Source organism: Bubalus kerabau, chromosome 14, assembly GCF_029407905.1.
Source record: "Bubalus kerabau isolate K-KA32 ecotype Philippines breed swamp buffalo chromosome 14, PCC_UOA_SB_1v2, whole genome shotgun sequence".
NCBI classification, from domain to species: Eukaryota; Metazoa; Chordata; class Mammalia; order Artiodactyla; family Bovidae; genus Bubalus; species Bubalus kerabau.
This window is the reverse complement of record NC_073637.1, coordinates 34,587,261-34,607,675: the sequence shown is the minus strand read 5'-3', so window position 1 is coordinate 34,607,675 and position 20,415 is coordinate 34,587,261. Positions and strand designations below refer to the sequence as shown.

The window sequence follows — 20,415 nt, the reverse complement described above, 5'->3', positions numbered from 1 at the left end:
AATCCAAAAGAGAAATCTTGATGCTATCTCAACCTACAAAATTTGCTGTTTCCCCAGGTGTTCCAATTTTGCTAAATGGCACCAAAATTTACCTACTTGCTCATCTCCCAAACCTAGGACTCACCATTGACTGATTTCTTCTACAACTGAACTACTAACAAGTTCCATTGACACTACTGTTAAAATATATTCCGAGTCACATCACTTTTCACCACCTTCACAACTATCACCCCAGTGCAAGGGGGATATTCCCTTGGCATCTTGGAATTATAAAAAAAAAAAAAAAAAATCTTAGTAAGGTTTCCGAAAGGTAGTTCTACAAAAGTATGTGTCTTGTCGTCATCATCATATGGACACAGGCAGAATCCCAACAGTTTAAATAATATTAGTTTTCATTATTAGTATAGTAATTCAGTGACTACAGTGATTCAGTTTTCTCTAACTAAATTCTAAAACTCTCAACTCAGAAGAATAGGTGATATCATATATTTCATGCAATAACTTTCATAAAAGCATATAACTTTGAAAGTTTGCAAATGTTAGCATCCAAATAAATTAAATTTAAACACTTTATGTTTCAGAAACTCTTTCATTTAGACATTGGATTAAAATGTAAGTTCTATATTTTATTCTCACTAGATGGATAGTTCAACGTACCTTATCGAGCTCATCTGAAATTGCAATACCTGGGAATCAAGAGAGACAAAAAGTTTTAGAAGTAATCCTTAATAACCCAGTCTTAAAAACAAAAGTTCTATTTGTAGAACTAATACATTTTCCATTCTATTTTTTCTTGTTAAGGGTACTTCAAAATAATGTGTACTTTCTTTCTACTGATGAAAACAAATTAGGAATTTAAGACAACTATAACAGCTGCTGGAACAATGGAAATGATGCAACAAGAAACAAGCACCATACTGCTTGTTAAATGCAGAACAAACCTGCAAAGACGACTGCAGAGAAATTGTCTTTACGTGGTAATGACAATCAAGTGCAGCTTAGCTTGTTACAACAGTGTCCTTTGTTAAGAACTGATTCAGATTCCTAGAGTAGTAAAAATTTAAGGCAGAAAGAGGCTTGAAGTTCATGTATTTTAATTCCCTTATTTTCCAGATGAGGACACAGACAGGGGAACTTAAAGAATTGTGTTCCATGTTCCCTGAGATCAACAGCTTCTTGGGGCCAATGGATCAAGATTCCTCCTCACAAGCTCCCCTTCTATACACACACTCCTTAGTCCAATTTTTGTCTCTATTATTCTTCCAAAATTGTTCTAAGTTAGTAACATAAAAGTTTTAGCCCTTATTTCTCTGTGATGACAGACTCTGTTAACTCCAGTCTCTTGAAATGCAGCCCTGCATTTTCTACTCTCCTTTGTCTCTTTCACAAAGATCTTCTTTGGGGGGGTGGGTAGTAAGTCCTTTCCTGAAATGCCAAGGGTACTCTTCCCCTTGCCTTGGCCCTGCAAAAAGAGTTTATTCACTCATTTTTTTAGAAAGTTACCAGTTGATCTTAAAAATGTTTTTTCACACCTCAGACTTATGAATCCATTATTTATATAGACAGCAGTAATACTTCACCTACCTAGAGTGTAGCCAAGAACTGGCAAGTAAGTCAAAAGGCCTCACCGGCCTTGTATTATCAAAATGCATGTCACACAGAACCTAAGCCTCACTCAAGAGCTAGTCCCTGCATCCTCTGACCACTCTCCATTTTAGCAGTTATCAGGAGCTTTTGCAGGGCCAAGAAATTTTACCAGTGGAAAACGAAGATGAAGAAAAAGGTTGCTATGAAGACATGTTAAAGACAAAGAATGATAAAAGCTTCTTGTGAATTCTTTCAAATAATTTTATCAGCATATATAAGTATACATACTAAGGCTTTATGCTGCTCTATGCACATATAAAACAAAATTAGAAGCACACACACTATTTTGTTATCTGTTTTGTGTATAAAACATTTTTATATTAGTAAATATTTTCTACAGTATCATTTTTAAAGAGTATAAAGTAGACCATTAAAATAAACAAATTCTTTTAAAGAGTTTAAAAAAATAAAGTATACCATTGTATGAATGTGTCATGATTTTTTTATCCATTTTTCTTTCTCTAATAAAAGATACTTAATTTCCAACTTTTCCTATTAAAATTCTCATGGCAGTAAACAATGAAACATAGCTTGGACATGGCTACACACAATGAATATGTTTCCTATCCTTTTTTTTTTTTTTTTTTTTAACCAACTTATCTGCCACTTCAGACAGTTAGATTTTCTGAAGTACTTTCCATCCTTGATTTTTCTATCTTGATTTTCATCTCATCTCTCTGAAAACACCTTTTCAGTGTTCTCAAGTAGATCACTTTTCTACCTGTATCTTAAAGGTTGATGATGTATGTGCCGGGTGGATGGGTGGGCTCTTTTTCTCTATATACTAATGATTCCCATATCTGTACCATGCAAAGACTGTTCACCTCACACTCCCACATAAATGTCTGAAGAGTATATAAATAAATGAACAAAACAACTGCCATGTTATCTGCTTCCGTTTTTACTCAGAGGCTGTTACCCTCTAACTCCTCAGGCTGTTTGTCAGAAGAGACTTTTGCAGGATGTTCATGATTGATGCACTAAAAAAGTTCTTTTGTTGTTGTTGTTGTTTTTTCTCAATTGATTCCGGACGGCTATTATCAGTCACAGAGCATAAAATATCAGCCCTCTGTTCTCCCAACAGCTGGACTTTTTTCCCTGGAAAAGCTTCAGCCAGTGTTTCACCTCAACTGCAAACTGCAGATTAGTGTCTAAATGGACTAAAGATACCCATCCTATCACTGCCTCCCTTCAGACAGATTAGACTCAGAAAAGCTTTGGGCTCACTCACTGTTGGCGTAATCCTTTAATAGATTTCTGTCTCGTTCAGTCGGTAAGTCATGTCTGACTCTTTGCGACCCCATGAACTGCAGCATGCCCAGCTTCCCTGCCCTTCACTATCTCCCAGAGTTTGCTCAAACTCATGTCCACTGAGTCAGTGATGCCATCCAACCATCTCATCCTCTGTCACCCCGCCTTCTCCTCCTGCCATCAGCATCAGGGTCTTTTCCAATGAGTCAGCTCTTCCCATCAGGTGGCCAAAGTATTGGAGCTTCAGCTTCAGCATCAGTCCTTCCAGTGAATATTCAGGGTTGATTTATTTTAGGATTGACGGATTTGATCTCCTTGCAATTCAAGGGATGCTCAAACATCTTTTCCAGCACCACAATTTGAAAGCATAAATTCTTATGACTGAGTTATGTGCTAATCACTGTACTACATCCTGGGGAGTCCAAGTTCTGGTTCCCCTGCCTCCACACAGTGCAGAGTCCAGCGATCTCTGAAAGTAGATCACAGCATGTAAGTGTGCACAGAGAAAACAATAGAAGCACAGAAAGAGGGGGACAAAACCCAGTCTCAAGAAAGACAGCAGCAATAAATCATCAAGGGCATTTGAGCTGAGACTGAAGAGAGGAGTAGAAATTAGCCTGGAGCAAGTAGGAGTGAGATGTCAGGGCACAGGCACAGCATAAGCAAATATGAGAAAGGGAAGAACATCATGAGTGCGAAAAATTCCCCTGTTACTGGTGCATAAGTGTGGCCTGATGATGAGTCATGAGAGATGATACCAGACACGTGACTAAGGGTCAGAGCATGGAGAACCTTCTATGAGGTTTGTTTGTTTGTTTGTTTTTTCATAAAGAATTTTTTTTGATGTGGACCATATTTAAAGGTTTTATTGAATTTGTTACAACATTGCTTCTGTTTCATGTTTTGGTTTTATGGCCAAGAGACATGTAAGATCTTAGCTCCCTGATCAGGGATTGAATTCTCATCCTCTGCATTAGAAGGTGAAGTCTTAACCACTGGAGCACCAGGGAGTTTCCTATGAGGTTTTAAGGAGCCACTGAATGTCTGCAACAAGTGGTATCAGGTTTTCACGTAGATACAGCCCACTGACTGCAGTAAGGGCTGTTTGGAGGAACTGAGAAACAAGAGTGTGGACAGGACCGGTTATTCATGCCTCAGACTATTTCCAATTCTCCTGGGCTCACAAACTGGACTACATTCCCCAGCCTCCTTTGCAGTCAGTTGTAGAATGTAGGTGATGTCATTCATGCACTTCCACTTGGAAACATTAGAAACCACCCCTGTAATCCTCTATTGTCTCTGTCTGCTTGCAGGACCCTTGGATCATGTGCTAAAGATGGGAGAATAACAGGGTAGGATAGTCTGTATTCCCGTCACACTCTGTTGTTGTTCAGTAGCAAGTCGTGTCCAGCTCTTTGCAACCCCATGGACTGCAGCATGCCAGGCTTCCCTGTCCCTCGCCTTCTCACTGAGTTTGCTCAAGTTCATGTCCATTGAATCTGTGATGCCATCCAACCATCTCATCCTCTGTTGACCCCTTCACCTCCTGCCTTCAATCCTTCCCAGCATCAGGGTCTTTTCCAATAAGTCAGCTGTTTGCATCAGGTGGCCAAAGTATTAACGTTTCAGCGTCTGCTTCAGCGTCAGTCCTTCCAAAGAGTATTTAGGGTTGATTTCCTTTAGGATTGACTGGTTTGATCTCCTTGCTTTCCAAGGGACTCTCAAGAGTCTTCCCCAGTACCAGGCACACTCTGTGCAATGACTGAAGACTTACATGGTATTAAGTATAAAAGAGATGTTGGCCATGAGACTCCCGTAACATAAAGTTATAGCAAGCCCTTCAGCCACAGGCTCAATTCAGGTAAGGACTACACTTGGTTTTTTCTTGTCATGGAGCAGGAATGAAATGAAATAAAAATGCAACATGTAAATGGATAAACCAATGGTCTGATCAGTGATGTTGGGTGTGAATTACAGGGTACTAGTAGGGGCAGAGAAGAGAATCATGCCCAAGAGAGAGTGCGTGCATGCTAAGTCGATTCAGTTGTATCCAACTATGTGCGACCCTGTGGACTGTAGCCTGCCAAGCTCCTCTGTCCACAGGATTTTTCAGGCAAGAATACTGGAGTGGGTTGCTATTTCCTTCTCCAGGGCATCTTCCCGACCCAGGGATTGAACCAGGTCTCTTATGTCTCCTGCACTTATGAACCTGCATGGCAGGCAGGTTCTTTACCACTAGTGCCACCTGGGATGCCCCCCAAGAGAGCAGGGAAATCTCAAGACTTGGGAATTAATTATTAAACAGTTAGGGAGAGGGACTTCCCTGGTGGTCCAGTGGTTAAGAATCTGCCCAAGAATGCAGGGGACATGAATTCAATCCCTGGTCCAGGAAGATCCCACATGTCACAGAGCAATAAGCCCCTGAGTAGCAAATACTGAGCCCACGTGCCTACAGGCTGTGCTCTGCAACACTGAGAAGTCCACTTGCGGCAATGAAGAGCAGCCCCCGCTCACCGAAACTCAAGAAAGCCCGTGCATAGCGACAAAGACCCAGTGCAGCCAAAAATAAATAATAAACATTTTAAAAACACTCTGCCTTCTAACGCATGGGGTGTGGGTTAGATCCCTGGTCAAAGAGTTAAGATCCTTACATGCCTCATGGCCAAAAAAACAAAACATAAAATAGAAGCAATATTGTAACTAACTCAAAGACTTTAAAAATGGTTCACATCAAAAAAATCTTAAAAAAAAAAAAAAAAGATTAGGGAGAAAGATGAGTCCAGTTTGGCTGAACCAGTAGGTAGGTGTCACTGGCTAAGATAAAGCAAACAAAGAAAAGTAATGGTAAAGGAAGTATGATCTACTTAGATAAACTGAGTTTGACATGGCAGTGGGATACCACGACCTTGTATAAAATCATAAACAGTCTGGATGGGAAATACACTCATTTGAGTTAGCTATGTAGGGGTGATAATGAAATCTGTGAGGGAGGAGAAGGCTAGACACAGAGAACATTTGAAAGAACAGAAGCCGAGGATGAAAAACATCTATAGCAGCAGGAAAGAAAGAGGCGTATGAGAATGAAACCTATAAGAAATGACGGGTAGAGCATCCAAAGACCATCAAATGAGGGCCAGGTCCCAGAAACTAAAACATCAAGGGTTTGAAGACAGACAGTCATCAGTGGTGTTAAAACGACCAAAGCAATTTTTGAAAATGAGAAAGAGTGTCCACTGAATTTGACAATTTGGATTCAATTGGTGGTGACCATAGTGAGAAAAGTCTGAGTGGAATGACAGGTCCGATAATATAACTATACTGAGGAGTGAGAGGAACCTGAGCAGGCAGAGAAGATGCACATTAACTATTCTTTTTGAAAACTTGGATGAAAGAGGAAGAAGGAATTCTGATGTCGTCTGAGGGAACTCAACCTCGGGAGGAGGTTGTGTGTGTTTGTTTTAATGTCAGTTAGAGCTGTGGTGTTCATCATGGGAGCTACTCATCAGATGGCTAATGAACATTTGAAATGTGGCTCGTCCATGCCGAGGGGTGCTGTAGAATAAAATTCACAACAGACTTTTGAAGACTCAGTATGAAAGAAAACAATAAAAAACAACCTCAGTAATAATTTTTAGATGAAATATACATTAAATGATAATAATTTAGATATAGTAGGTTAATATTGCGGAGAAGGTGATGGCACCCCACTCCAGTACTCTTGCCTGGAAAATCCCATGGACGGAGGAGCCTGGTAGACTGCAGTCCATGAGGTCACTAAGAGTCAGACACAACTGAGCGACTTCACTTTCACTTTTCACCTTTATGCATTGGAGAAGGAAATGGCAACCCACTCCAGTGTTCTTGCCTGGAGAATCCCAGGGACAGGGAAGCCTGGTGGGCTGCCATCTATGAGGCCGCACAGAGTCAGACACGACTGAAGCGACTTAGCAGCAGCAGCAGCGGCAGGTTAATATTGTATTAAAATTAATTTTACAGGTTTCTTTTTTGCTTTTTTGTAATGTGTCTATTTTGAACATATAAAATCCCATGTGTGGTTCATGTTACATTTCTGTTTGGCAGGCCTCAGCTGAAGTATGTTATTGACTATCAGGGATAAATAGTAATAACACTAATAATATCTGTGGCAGGCAGAAATCTAGGACGGCTCCCAAGATATACTCCTGGGCAGTCTTTTCCCTTTGAGTCTGCATGGTGGAACCACTGAAGATGAAAGGGTATCTCTCTCTTGGCTTGGTTACTAAACAGCAGACTGAGTAAATCAGAAGTAAATCCTGGTGGTCCTGACCTAATCAGATGAGCCCTTTAAAAGAAGGCAAAGCTTCAGACAGATGCTCCTCAGTAGCCTCAAGGAAGAAATAGTCCATTGTTGTTGTGAGAGGAGGAGACCACAAGACAAGGACCTGGGAATGAGCTAAGAACACTCCTGGCCAATAGCCAATGAGAAAAAAAGGGGTCTCAGTGTTGCAAGAGCAAGCACTGAATTTGACCAACAATGTGTATGAGCTTAGAAGACCCAAGCCCAGGAGTAACCCCAGCCCCAACCAGCACCTTAATTTCAGCTTGCCCAGACCCTGAGCAGAGGACCCAACTAACCTGCATTCGAAACACAAAAATAGTAAGATAATAAATTTGTACTTTTTAAAGCTACTAAGTTTCTGGTAATTTGTTATACAATAATAGAAATGGAATATTATATCTAATGTTTATGCTGTGTGTGCTGTGCTTAATCAGTCAGTCATGTTCAACTCTTTGTGATCCCATGGACCATAGCCTACCAGGCTCCTCTGTCCATGGAATTCTCCAGGCAAGAATACTGGAGTGGGTTGCCATGCTCTCCTCCATGGGATCTTCCCAACCCAGGAATCAAACCCAGGTCTCCCACATTGCAGGCAGATTCTTTACTGGCTGAGCCACCAGGGAAGCCCAAGAATACTGGAGTAAGTAGCCTATCCCTTCTCCAGGGGAATCTTCCTGACCCAGGAATCAAACCAGGGTCTCCTGCATTGTAGGCGAATTCTTTACCAGCTTAGCTACCAGGAAAGCCCCCTATATAATGTTTAATTGGCAGTTATATCTAATGTTTACTTGGTAGTTATTTCATACCAGGCATGCTATTAAACACTTTAGACACAACATCTCATGTGATTTTCATAAAACCTTCAGAAATAGTACCATGATTATTCCAACTTTACAGTAAAGGTGAGAGAAACACAGAAAGGTTTATTCCCAAGGTCATGAAGCTAATACTTGGTAGCATTCCAGGCCACTGAAACTATTCTAACATATCTACCTTGAGGTAGATAAACACAGCATGAAGAGGGTCACAGGTCATGTCTGACTGTAAGATAAAGCATTACGCTGAGAGGTTTGCAAAAAGCCAGAAAAAGAGCATGGTACAGTTGCTACTGATACACAATTCCTATTTGCAAACTGGAGAGAATTTCAAATCTTTCCTGTTATTATTTGAAAGAGAGAGAGAGAAGGAAGGAGGGGGATGCATTTAAGTCTGTATACGCTGACAGCTGTAGAGGTGAGATAATTCTACCATTCTGAGGGATATAAACGATTTTTTGCTGTCAATCTCTACTAGTAACAAATACTTTAAATAATGTATTATCTTTTAGGAAGTAAAACTAGAATAAAGCAAAGACCAGCCTTGCCAGAGAGAATTCTATCAGAGACTGTATGAAAATCAGGCATTCACTAAAAACTTCCAATCTTTCCCGTGGTACAGGAAAACAGTTCACAATAATAAGACAATGAACATTCCTTCTGACCATAACTGGAGGAAAGATTCCATTCCCTAAGTCTTCCTATTAAATAAAACAATGGTTAATAAAGTCACCACTATTTTAGAGAAAGAGTTATCAAGTCAAAATCTATTATAAAAGTCAAACAAGATCAAACAGGAATGAACTGACATCTAGCTTCAGGAAGATGGATGAACAGTTTGAGATTAAATAGTTCAATTCTGGGCAGCGAGATCACTAAATAAACATTGTGCTCATGCGTGCTCCCTCATGTCCAACTCTCTGCGGCTCCTCAGACTGTAACCCACTAGGCTCCTCAGTCCATGGACTTTCCCAGGCAACAATACTGGAGTGAGTTGCCATTTCCTTCCCCAAGGGATCTTCCTGACCCAGGGATCAAACCTACAACTCCTTCATCGTCTGCACTGCAGGCATACTCTTTACCACTGAGCCACCGGGGATATTTCTACTAATTTACAATGATCATCTCAGAACTGATAACGGAGTAGTTAGACACATGTTGGACCTAAGACAAGAAGTTAATATTAAATCTCAGATAGCAAAAATCACAGAAACTCAGAAACTTACCCAGAGAAATAAGCAACCTCGCCCTGTGTGAACAACTGCTCCCTTACCCCACATAAACATCACCATTACTGCTACAAAAAACAGAGCCCCTTTATAATGATCAAGCGACACCAAAAGCATATATATATATACATATATATATATATATATATACACACACACACACACACATATACACATACAGACACACACTAAAGCCTCTGACATATTAATAGATAAGGTTCTTTTCATGAACATAATAATTAGCTGAAAACTCATTTTATCATTATTTGGTCCAAAAGTAAACCTAGCCCAAAACAGGATTTTCTTGAATCTCAACCAAAGAGTTCCTACTAATGGCAAAATTATGAGAATCTATCAGAAGCCAAGTTAACATTGAGACAGGCTTATTACACAAAGTACACAAAGGTTAAATAAAAAATCTAGTGGTACTAGTGAATTATAAATTAAGAAGTATGAAAAAGCTAAATCTCTCTAAAAAACATAAAACAATAAAATATAGTATATAAATACATAATTATAGTATAGCACAATATATAAACACATAGATATTTATATAAACAATTCTCCCAAAATATACTAAGGGAAATTTTTAACTTAGAAAAATATCAAGAAACTAGTAACACTGCTATTTAAAAAACAGACTGATCTTAAAACATAATCTACTAGAATTTACTAGTATTCTAATATAAATCTTTAATATGCTATCACACCAAAAGAAAATGTTAGTGTAACTATAGCATTAATATGTTTCCAGAGATGCCTAATTTTTAAAATTGAAAGATATTTAAGAACCAGAGAAAGACAAAAATACTTTGAACTCACTACAAAAACTGCAAGTGTATACATATATATATTTACATATAAATATATACTTTATGTATATACTATACTTTATATATAGAATGCATTGATCAAATCAAATATTTGTCTATCTGAAATATATCATTTTAAACATTCCCACCCATCAGAAGAAGGAGACGGAACCATGTCTTCCTGATCTGGAGATGAGAGGACCAAGGCTCATACAGGTTTAATGATAGGTTAATGACTTATCTAAGGTTATTAACCTCATAGAAGGCTAAACTTCTAACTCAGGCCCTTGGATTACAGATCACTGCTTTTATAAAAAGGTATATTGCTAGGTTCTGAGAGGATTCTGAGAAGTCTGGCCCAGTCACTATTAAGAAGTTTAGAGACATCAAAAACTCAAGGAAGCAACAGGTTTGTGCATTAACTGGGATGACACATAACAGGGTTCAAAAGAGAAGAATGAATAAGATGCCATTAGGTGTACAGTTGACCTGGGTAATGAACAGAGGCCTTGGAGGGAGACTGGAATCAAACAGCCATTGTGGGGAGGGGTCTATAGCTCTTTCTGCTCTATATAACCTGTCTTCCCATGAATCCGTGTAACACACATGATCGGTCCTCATATCCAATCTCATGCTCTAGAACTCTGCAGCCTCTCATGGAATTATAATGAGGATGTTGGAAGTAGGTTATTGGTAATGGTAATGAATGTTTCTACTTTAATATTGGTTAGGAATTCCAATTACAATCAAGTAAATGAACTTACTTCGAGAGAGATTCTCAAGGGCTTTTCCCAGTTTCTTGCTCTCTTGAAGGATGTGGTTCAATTCATCAAAATCACGGCTTTCTGGTTTAGTCCGCCAGTTCCACTTAGGATGATCTACTGACCTTGGCACTATGTTTAAAAAAAATGATTACTTCATAAGCATGCTACAGAATGATAAAAACTTACTATTCATCATTATGTGAAAGACTGTCTCAAGATCAGTGCACAGAATAAAAATGGTTTTTGGAAATAGTTCTCTTGTGAGCAAACAGAAGGGAAGTTATGAGGCTGGATTTTAAGAAATGTTTTAACTAAACAAGTAAAGGAAGTGTGACAGTGTTTATAGAAAAAAGAAAATTCAGGTACTGATTTAACACTAGTAATTCATATAAATTAGAGAAAAACACAAGCAAAGTGTATGTTGTTTCAACAGCTTAAAAAATAACTGCTACCTTCTTCATGAGCAATTTGTTAAATGATTTTAAGACATGCTTGCTGTCTTCTGATAAAACAAGACTGAATACTTTTACCTTCACTTTCCCTCAAATTCTCACTAAAATTATATTATGGTATTTTTCTTTTGTCAAAGAATTGATTAAACAGAGAAGACAATACATTTTTTAAGGAAGATGCAAAATGAACTGATAAGTGATAAGTGGATTTAACAAGATAGAGAAAACTGAAACCTAGGCCTTGAAGATAGAGATGTCAAAAAAGTGGACATTTCATACCATTTAAACGTTAAAGTATCAATCAAGGAGGACCAATACCAAAATAATAAGAATAGAAAACCATAATTGCCTTCCAGATTAGAAAGATCCATTAAATGTCCAGTATAATGCAAGGCTGTGCTGTGCTTAGTCACTCAGTCATGTCTGACTCTTTGTGACTCCATGGACTGTAGCCCACCAGGCCATGAAATTCTCTAGGCAAGAATACTGAAGTGGGTAACCTTTACCTTCTCCAGGGATCTTCCCAACCCAGGGATCAAACTGAGGTCTCCCACACTGCAGGCAGATTCCTTACCATCTGAGCCACCAGGGAAGCCCAAGAATAGTGGAGTGGGTAGACTATCCCTTCTCCAGGGGATCTTCCCGACCCAGGAATTGAACCATTGTCTCCTGAATTGCAGGTGGATTCTTTACCAGCTGAGCTACCAGGGAACCCCATAATTCAAGGCACATTATCACAAAATTTTACAACAGTGGTAATAAAGAAAACATCTTTAAAAGCTTTCAGAGACAAAAATAGCAAATGAAATTGTCATCTGATTTCTCAGCAGCAATGCTTGGCCCCAGAAGACACAGGAGAAGTTCCTTCAAAATTTTAACTGAAGATTACTTCTAACTTAGAATTTTATTTATTTTTTTAACTTAGAATTTTATACCCAACTAAAATGGGATTCCCTGGTGGCTCAGAGGGTAAAGCGTCTGCCCACAATGTGGGAAACCTGGCTTCGAACCCTGAGTTGGAAAGATCCCCTGGAGAAGGAAATAGCAACCCACTCCAGTATTCTTGCCTGGAGAATCTCATGGATGGAGGAGCCTGGTAGGCTACAGTCCATGAGGTCACAAAGAGTCGGACACAACTGAACGACTTCACTTTACACTTTAAGGGTCAATCGGGTTTCCCAGGTGGTGCTAGTGGTAAAGAACCCACCTGGCAATGCAGGAGACATAGAAGATGAGAGTTCGATCCCTGGGTCAGGAAATCCCCTGGAGGAGGACATGGCAACCCACTCTGGTATTCTTGCCTGGAGAATCCCATGGACAGAGGAGCCCAGCGGGCTACAGTCCCTAAGACCGCAAAGAATTAGACACCACTGAAGCGACTTGGCACACAGCACAAGGAGTCAGTCAAGTCCTTCTGTAAGGACTCAGAAAATGTACCTGGCAAGCACTCTCAGAAAGTTCCTAGTTGGAGGTGCTCCACCAAAATAAGCAAGTAAAGCCCAAACTGGAAAGAGTTGAGATTCAGGAAACAGATAATCCTCCATAAGAAGAAGGAAAACGTAAGCCTCAGGATAACAGTAAAGGATGGTCTCAGAAGACAGCTGAGAAAAAGAATGGTAACTAAGGAGTTAAGACTGGAGCAAGAGAACAAAGGACTACAGGAGAGAAGTCTCTAAGACTTTTTAAATGAAATAAAGTATGAAATATAAATTAAAGTAAGATAGAAGAACACGTTTTAGTTATTGAGAGTGTTAATATTTTAAGGCACATTTTGGTGAAGCATTAGTGATGGGTACAGAGAAAGCAAAGCAAGCAGAAAACAAGCCAATTATTGATTCTAGAAACAAAATAAAAGTTGGCTTTCTTATGATTCTACTATGAAAAAGGATAATGAACACAATCATAAAAATATCAGTGCAGAGTATACATCAACCAACATTTGAAATATCTGCCTGCCTGTACTGTGAGAATGTGATGGGCCTTGGGAATAAAGTGCAGTGTCTTAGAAAGAGGTCAAGAGATGATGCTTCAAATTTAAAAGATAAAAGAGAACTATGCAAGTATCTTCTATGTTTAGATATATAGATCTGCGTACCAAAAGAAACATCTAAGAGTTAAAAGTGGGTCCACATTAGAAGCAGAACAGGAAGAAAAGAAGGACACTTGCCTTATGGTATTAATTTGCTCTTTATACCATATATGTCTATGTTTGATAAAAATAAAATAATTTAAAAATATTTACATGGTAAGGCTATAGGAAAAATACTCCCAACCTACTGAAAAAATTTTTTCGGCCACCTTTTTAGAAGTAATTCAGAAATATTTATTATAATAGAACATATACTGACACTCTGATTCAGCAATCTTATTATTTCTGATAAATTATAAAACATAAATGAAAACACTCATAGTTATGTATATATGTACAAAGAGGATTATTTTATCAGAAAGTGCATGATAATTGTTTATTTCACCAAAGAGTTTGTGGTTGTAAAACTCTGTAAATAATCTATAAAACTAAATGTACTTCACAGGGAAATAAATAAATTATGGCATATTCATACTATGGTACAGGTAGGTATGTACTTATGAAAATGTATAACATAGACCTAAGTTCATTTGCATGGAGATATGTCCATAATACATTTTAAAACAATATAAACAAGTTGCTTAGGAATGTGTACATTTTAAAGCCAGTTTCATAAAGCAAATCAACTCCCACATATTTAACATTAGTTTATACAAAGAAAAGAATGTAAAAGAATGTAAATCACTTCAAAGGCTGTGAAAAGATACAAACTATTTCCAAGGGAGTAGAATAGGAGATGGCTGATGGGAGAGAATCTATCTTTCTACATGTTTGTTTGTTTTTTTTTTTCATTATCATTATAAGCAATATTTAAAGACTGATTTAAATTAAAGAAGTAATTACTTCTATAATTTAAATACATTTAAACTAAAATAATGCATCTGCCTCCTCTGTGTTTCTTTGTTTAAGGGACTCTGGGATGGAGATGTTAGCTAACATCAGCACCCCAGTTTTCAAGCAGTGGAGAGGGGATGCAGCGATTGTGATCAATGGTTCTAGAACACACCTTCAAGCATACACCTATTACCCCACAGGTAATACCCCCAGAGGACAAGCTCAGGCACAGGGAAGAGAAACTCAGAAGAGGAGGCAGAGAAAACTGTACTTGTACCAGATCCTTCAAAACACTTACTGGTACTTTTGTTAGCCTTTTTAAAAGTAATTTCTCTAATCTGCATCATTATATTATCTAACTTTTCTGAAAATTACCATATCCTATCAAGATATCTTCAAATAAAAAAATAAGAACATAGTCTTTTTTTAAAAAAATCAGTCCCAATCAACCTCCCCAGATAATCATGAGACATGCCCTGCTGCCCACCCCAGCAGACTTTGTAGAACACCACCTGAATGCCCTGGTGGGCAAACTCAGATGAGACCAGCAGAACTGTGCAGCCAATTTGCTGAACCCTGAGAAACTATAATTTGTTGTTTAACGCCATGGAGTTTGGGGAGGTTATATGCAGCCCTGTAGAGAAATGATATGACATCCAAGCTCTCTCCCTCAGGAACTTTCAAGAGAAACTAAGACAAAGTTCTTTCTATATTTCTGTAGCTTGTGACAATGTGCTACATATGTGATATTCAATTTATCATGGGATCCAAATCTAGGACAAGGAAGGCCACAGGATAATCATGGTCTAATCAACTGCACTGGATGATTTCGGATGTTTTGATAACTAATGGAAAGTCATTTGGGAGTCATCAGCCCAGTTTACAGACTCCAGGTGAGAATCTCTAAAGCTTTCTGATGAATTAAAAACCTTGCTTAGGTAATACTTAGTACTAAAACGCAGGGCTACAGTTTAACTATATTGTCTAAAAAATGCCCTCAGGAGAAATGGATAACAATAGAATGGTATAAACAACAGAATATTAATATGATCCATATGAGGTGAAATAATCTGAGATTAGGGACAGCCAGTAATTATCACTGAGATAAAACACATCCCCAGAGCACAGCAGGAACCCATCCACAGCACCTTATTAATGGTCATGCTCCACTCATTCATAAAGAGGTCACTACTTCACAAACAGCCTACTGTATACTAAGCAGGGCCTCGTAAGCATTGCCCTCAGAGAAGGTAATGGCACCCCACTCCAGTACTCTTGCCTGGAAAATCCCATGGGTGGAGGAGCCTGGTAGGCTGCAGTCCATGGGGTCGCTAAGAGTCGGACACGACTGAGTGCCTTCACTTTCACTTTTCACTTTCATGCATTGGCGAAGGAAATGGCAACCCACTCCAGTGTTCTTGCCTGGAGAATCCCACAGACGGGGGAGCCTGGTGGGCTGCCGTCTATGGGGTCGCACAGAGTCGGACACGACTAAAGCGATTTAGCAGCAGCATTTTGAACAACATTAATCAAATCAGAATTAATTAAATCCTGATATCTCCACCAATAGTTTCCATCTGTGGGTCAAATAATAAATTTACTATTTCCTCCAAATGACTTTTGATATATTATTTATCCATTTCTTTTGAACCAAAATAATTTTAATTATTTAGATCTTTTAACTCTGTTTTCTAAAAATTTAATAAATGCTAGTATTCTTTCTTAAAAGTTCCTCCCAAGTACTTTACCTTCATTTATAATATGTCATGAAATTTCCCAGTACTATAGTTATGATATACCTAAAGTTGATTATAGTGAATTTATTATTTCATGTATTTTGCCATCTGCATTTCCATACAATGATTTTTCAGACATTGCATTGCCACATTAATTCTCTTGTATCTATGCAATTTGTGTTTTCTACACAGATGTACAGTCTTTTCATTATTTTCCTAAAATTTTAACAAATATACATCTATTCCTCTTTGCATATGCTGTGCTAAATGAAAAATTAAAAAAATGAAAAATCTCTGCCAAATACAAAAGCATAAATAAAAATACTGAGAACTTGTTCTAGTTTCTGGTTTTAACTGAAGTTAATGTCAGTCAGTCAGTTTAGTCACTCAGTCGTGTCCGACTCTTTGTGACCCCATGAATTGTAGCACGCCAGGCCTCCCTGTCCATCACCAACTCCCAGAGTTCACTCAGACTCACGTCCACCAAGTCGGTGATGTCATCCAGCCATCTCATCCTCTGTTGTCCCCTTCTCCTCCTGCCCCCAATCCCTCCCAGCATCAGAGTCTTTTCCAATGAGTCAACTCTTCACATGAGGGGGCCAAAGTACTAGCGTTTCAGCTTTAGCATCATTCCTTCCAAAGAACACCCAGGGTTGATCTCCTTTAGAATGGACTGGTTGGATTTCCTTGCAGTCCAAGAGACTCTCAAGAGTCTTCTCCAACACCACATTTCAAAAACATCAATTCTTCAGTGCTCAGCTTTCTTCACAGTCCAACTCTCACATCCATACATGACTACTGGAAAAACCATAGCCTTGACTAGACGGACCTTTGTTGGCAAGGTAATGTCTCTGCTTTTGAATATGCTATCTAGCTTGGTCATAACTTTCCTTCCAAGGAGTAAGCGTCTTTTAATTTCATGGCTGCAATCACCCTATGCAGTGATTTTGGAGCCCCAAAAAATAAAGTCTGACACTGTTTCCACTGTTTCCCACCTACCTCAATTTTCTCTTCTGGATCACAAATTTGAAATGGCTATAAGAGAATCGGTATACACTATCATGCATAGGGAATTGATAGACAAATGTATTTCTGGCCCCTTCTGCCAAGACTCCACTGACCATCCTCAACCATTCTATTAGAAATCACCACTTCATCAGGTAAACAGTAGAAATGCTTAAAGGACATAGAAAAACTTCAGTGAACTCTGTTTGTCTTATTTTCCTTTAGTTGTGATAATTCACAATTGAAAATTAAAATCATAATATTATCTTGCAGATCTTTGTACCTATACTAGCTTGCATTGTGTAACATGCTCTTTTTTTGTTATCTGAAAATGCACAGCTTCTAAACTGTTATCTCATGAGACCAGGACATATTTTGCACTAAGCTACCTTTGAATTCTCTTCATTTACTCATTTACACTCTCATTTGTATAGCACAAAACACTGTCCTAGGTTCTAGGAGTAAAGCAGTGTGAATAAATGTAACAAAATTCCCTGTACTCATGGAGATAACATTCTATTCGAGCTCACAGGCTATTGCATAGGGTAACAGGTTATTGTGTTCCTTACAAAACTGGCCTTAAATAATATACAATATATATTTTTAAATAAGTTTTAGCAATAAAGATCTTCTGAAATGAATGTTAATGATATTTATGTCATATGAAAGTTAATAACTGTTAATATGGTCTTTTTTCCTTTTATTATTGTCTTTGTTCTTTTAAGAATAGTAACTTAGAAAACTTTTTATACTTATTACACAAATATTTCTATCAAATAATACTTCAGCTAAGAAAATATCCTTTTATTTTGAAAGTCTCTTTATCAGTTTTGTTTTAAAGTAAGAATTGTAAAATTTTATCAAATACAATTCAAGTATTATTTGAGATGTCATATGACTTTTCTTTATCAATTTGTATATTGTACCAAAATACACATAATGGTAGTCCCAAAAGGAGAAGAAAGAACATTTGAAGAAATAATGCTTGAAAGATATTCCATGAAAACATTAATGAAAAAGAGTAGGGGTGGCTATGCTAATATCAGACAAAATAGACTTTAAGACAAAACTTGTTAAAGAAGAAGATAAAGAATATTACATATTGGTAAAATGGTCAACCAGTCAAGAAGATTGAACAATTATTTAACATAAACACATTTAGCAGCAGAGCCCCCAAATACATGAATCAAACACTGATATAACTGAGGGTATAGAATTCTACAATAATAGCTGGAAACTCTAATACTTCCATGTCAATAATGGATAGAAAAAATCTAAACAGATCAATAAGAAAACAGAGCACTTGAACAACACTATGAATCAATTAGGCCTAATAGACATATAGAGAACAATACAAAGACTAACAGTCATATGTATTTTTCTTCCAAGTGCATGTGGAACAATCTCTAGTATAGACCATATATATGTCAGGTCACAAAATAAGTCAAAATGTATAGACTACAGTAAAGGTGGTTTCTTAGATGGGAATTTGCAATCGTAAAGCCCACAATAAAAAGCAAGAAACATCTTATATCAATAACTGACCTTTATACCTTAAAGTAGAAAATAATAGAAGACTAAACTAAACCTAGCAGAATGACATAAATAATAAGTATTAAAACAGAGACAGGTGAAATAGAGGATTCAAATATAATAGAAATAAATCAACAAAACCAAAAGTTGAATCTTAAGAAAGAGCTTAAAAATTAATAAACCTTTAGCTAGATTCACTAAGAAAAAAGGGAAAAGACTCAAATTACTAAAATCAGAAATGTAACCAAGACATTACTACAGACTTTACAGAACTGTTTTTAAAAAGAATTAGAATGTTATGAATATTTAATTCAATAAACTACACAACCTAGATGAAATGGAAAAATTCCTAGAAACAAACTGCCAAAAGCTACTCAAGAATAAACAAAAGATTTATAATAAGACATGAAATCAATAATCAAAAACCTCACAACAAAGTCAAGCACAAGACAAGGTGGCTTCATTGGTGAATTCTACCAAACACTTAAAGAACTGACAATTCTTCTCAAATACTTCCAAAAAAATGTAAAAGGAGGGAATGTATATAAACTCATTCTATAAAGCCAGCATTTCCCTGACACAGAAGACAAGGACATAATAATAAAATAATACAGCAGCATCTCTTCTGAAAATAGATGCAAAAATGCTCAACAAAATTGCAACATATCAAATTCAGCAGCATAATAAAAGGATTATGGAAACACAAAATAGTCAAAGCAATCTTGAGAAAGAAAAATGGAGCTGGAGGAATGAGATTATATGAGCTGGACTGCAGATTATACACTGAAGCTGCAGTAATCAATAGTAAGGTACTGGCACAAAAACAGAAATATACATCAATGGAACAAGATAGAAAGCCCAGAAGTAAACCTATGCTCAATTAATTTACAACAAAGTAGGTAAGAGTGTATTATACAATGGAGAAAAGACAGTCTCTTCAATTAGTGGTGCTGGAAAAATTGGAGAGCTCCATGTAAAAGAATGAAATCAGAACATTCTCAAACACACAAAAAAATTCAAAATGGATTAAATACCTAAATATAAGGCCAGATACTATAAAACTCTTAGAGGAAAACAGGCAGAACACTCTTTCACATAAATTGCAGCAGTATCTTTTTGGATGCATCTCCTATTCTAATGAAAATAAAAACAAAAACTTTAAAATGGGACCTAATTCAACTTAAAAGGTTTTGCACAGCAAAGGAAACCATAAAGAAATGAAACAAGAACCCACAGAATGGGAGAAAATATTTGTAAATGAAACAACTGACAAGGGAGTAATCTCCAAACTATACAAACAGCTCATGACAATATCAAAAAAACAAACAACTCAATCAACAAATGGGCAGAAGATCTAAGGAAGATCAAAAAAGCTTTTTTGGATGGCCAAAAAAGCATATGAAAAGATGCTTGACATTGCTAATTATTAGAGAAATGCAAATTAAAACCACAATGAGGTATCACCTCACAGTGGTCACAATGGCCATCATCAAAAAGTCTACAAACAGTAAATGTGGGAGACAGTTTTGAGAAAAGGGAAACCTTTTACACTGTTGGTGGGAATGTAAATTGGTAAAACCACTATGGAGAAGAGTATGGATATTCCTTAAAAAACTCAAAATAGACTTGCCACACAATATAGCATTCCCACTCCTGGGCATATATCCAGAGAAAATCATAATGTGAAAAGATACATACACTCCAGTGTTCACCGCAGCACTACAGTAGCCAAGACATGGAGTTAACCTAAATATCCATCCACAGAGGGATGGATAAAGAAGGTATAGTATGTATACACAATGGAATATTTCGCAGTCATAAAAAAGAATGAAAGATGCCATTTGCAGCCAACATGGATGGATCTAGACGTGATCGTAATAAATGCTGTAAGTCAGAGAGAGAAAGACATGTGTAGTATGATATCACATAT

At 37.5% G+C, this 20,415-nt stretch overlaps 1 protein-coding gene across 6 annotated transcripts in view; it reads right to left on the bottom strand.

Annotated features, from left to right (window-relative positions):
* C14H8orf34 (chromosome 14 C8orf34 homolog) overlaps positions 1 to 20,415 on the bottom strand; it is a 354,631-nt gene that overhangs the window by 252,354 nt on the left and 81,862 nt on the right. For all 6 annotated transcript variants that reach the window (XM_055546199.1, XM_055546200.1, XM_055546197.1 and 3 more), the window contains exons 4-5: positions 10,837 to 10,965; positions 658 to 686 (exon numbers count right to left, since the gene is read on the bottom strand). In XM_055546199.1, coding sequence (XP_055402174.1) covers positions 658 to 686; positions 10,837 to 10,965 — 158 coding nt within the window. The remainder of the gene's footprint in view (positions 1 to 657; positions 687 to 10,836; positions 10,966 to 20,415) is intronic.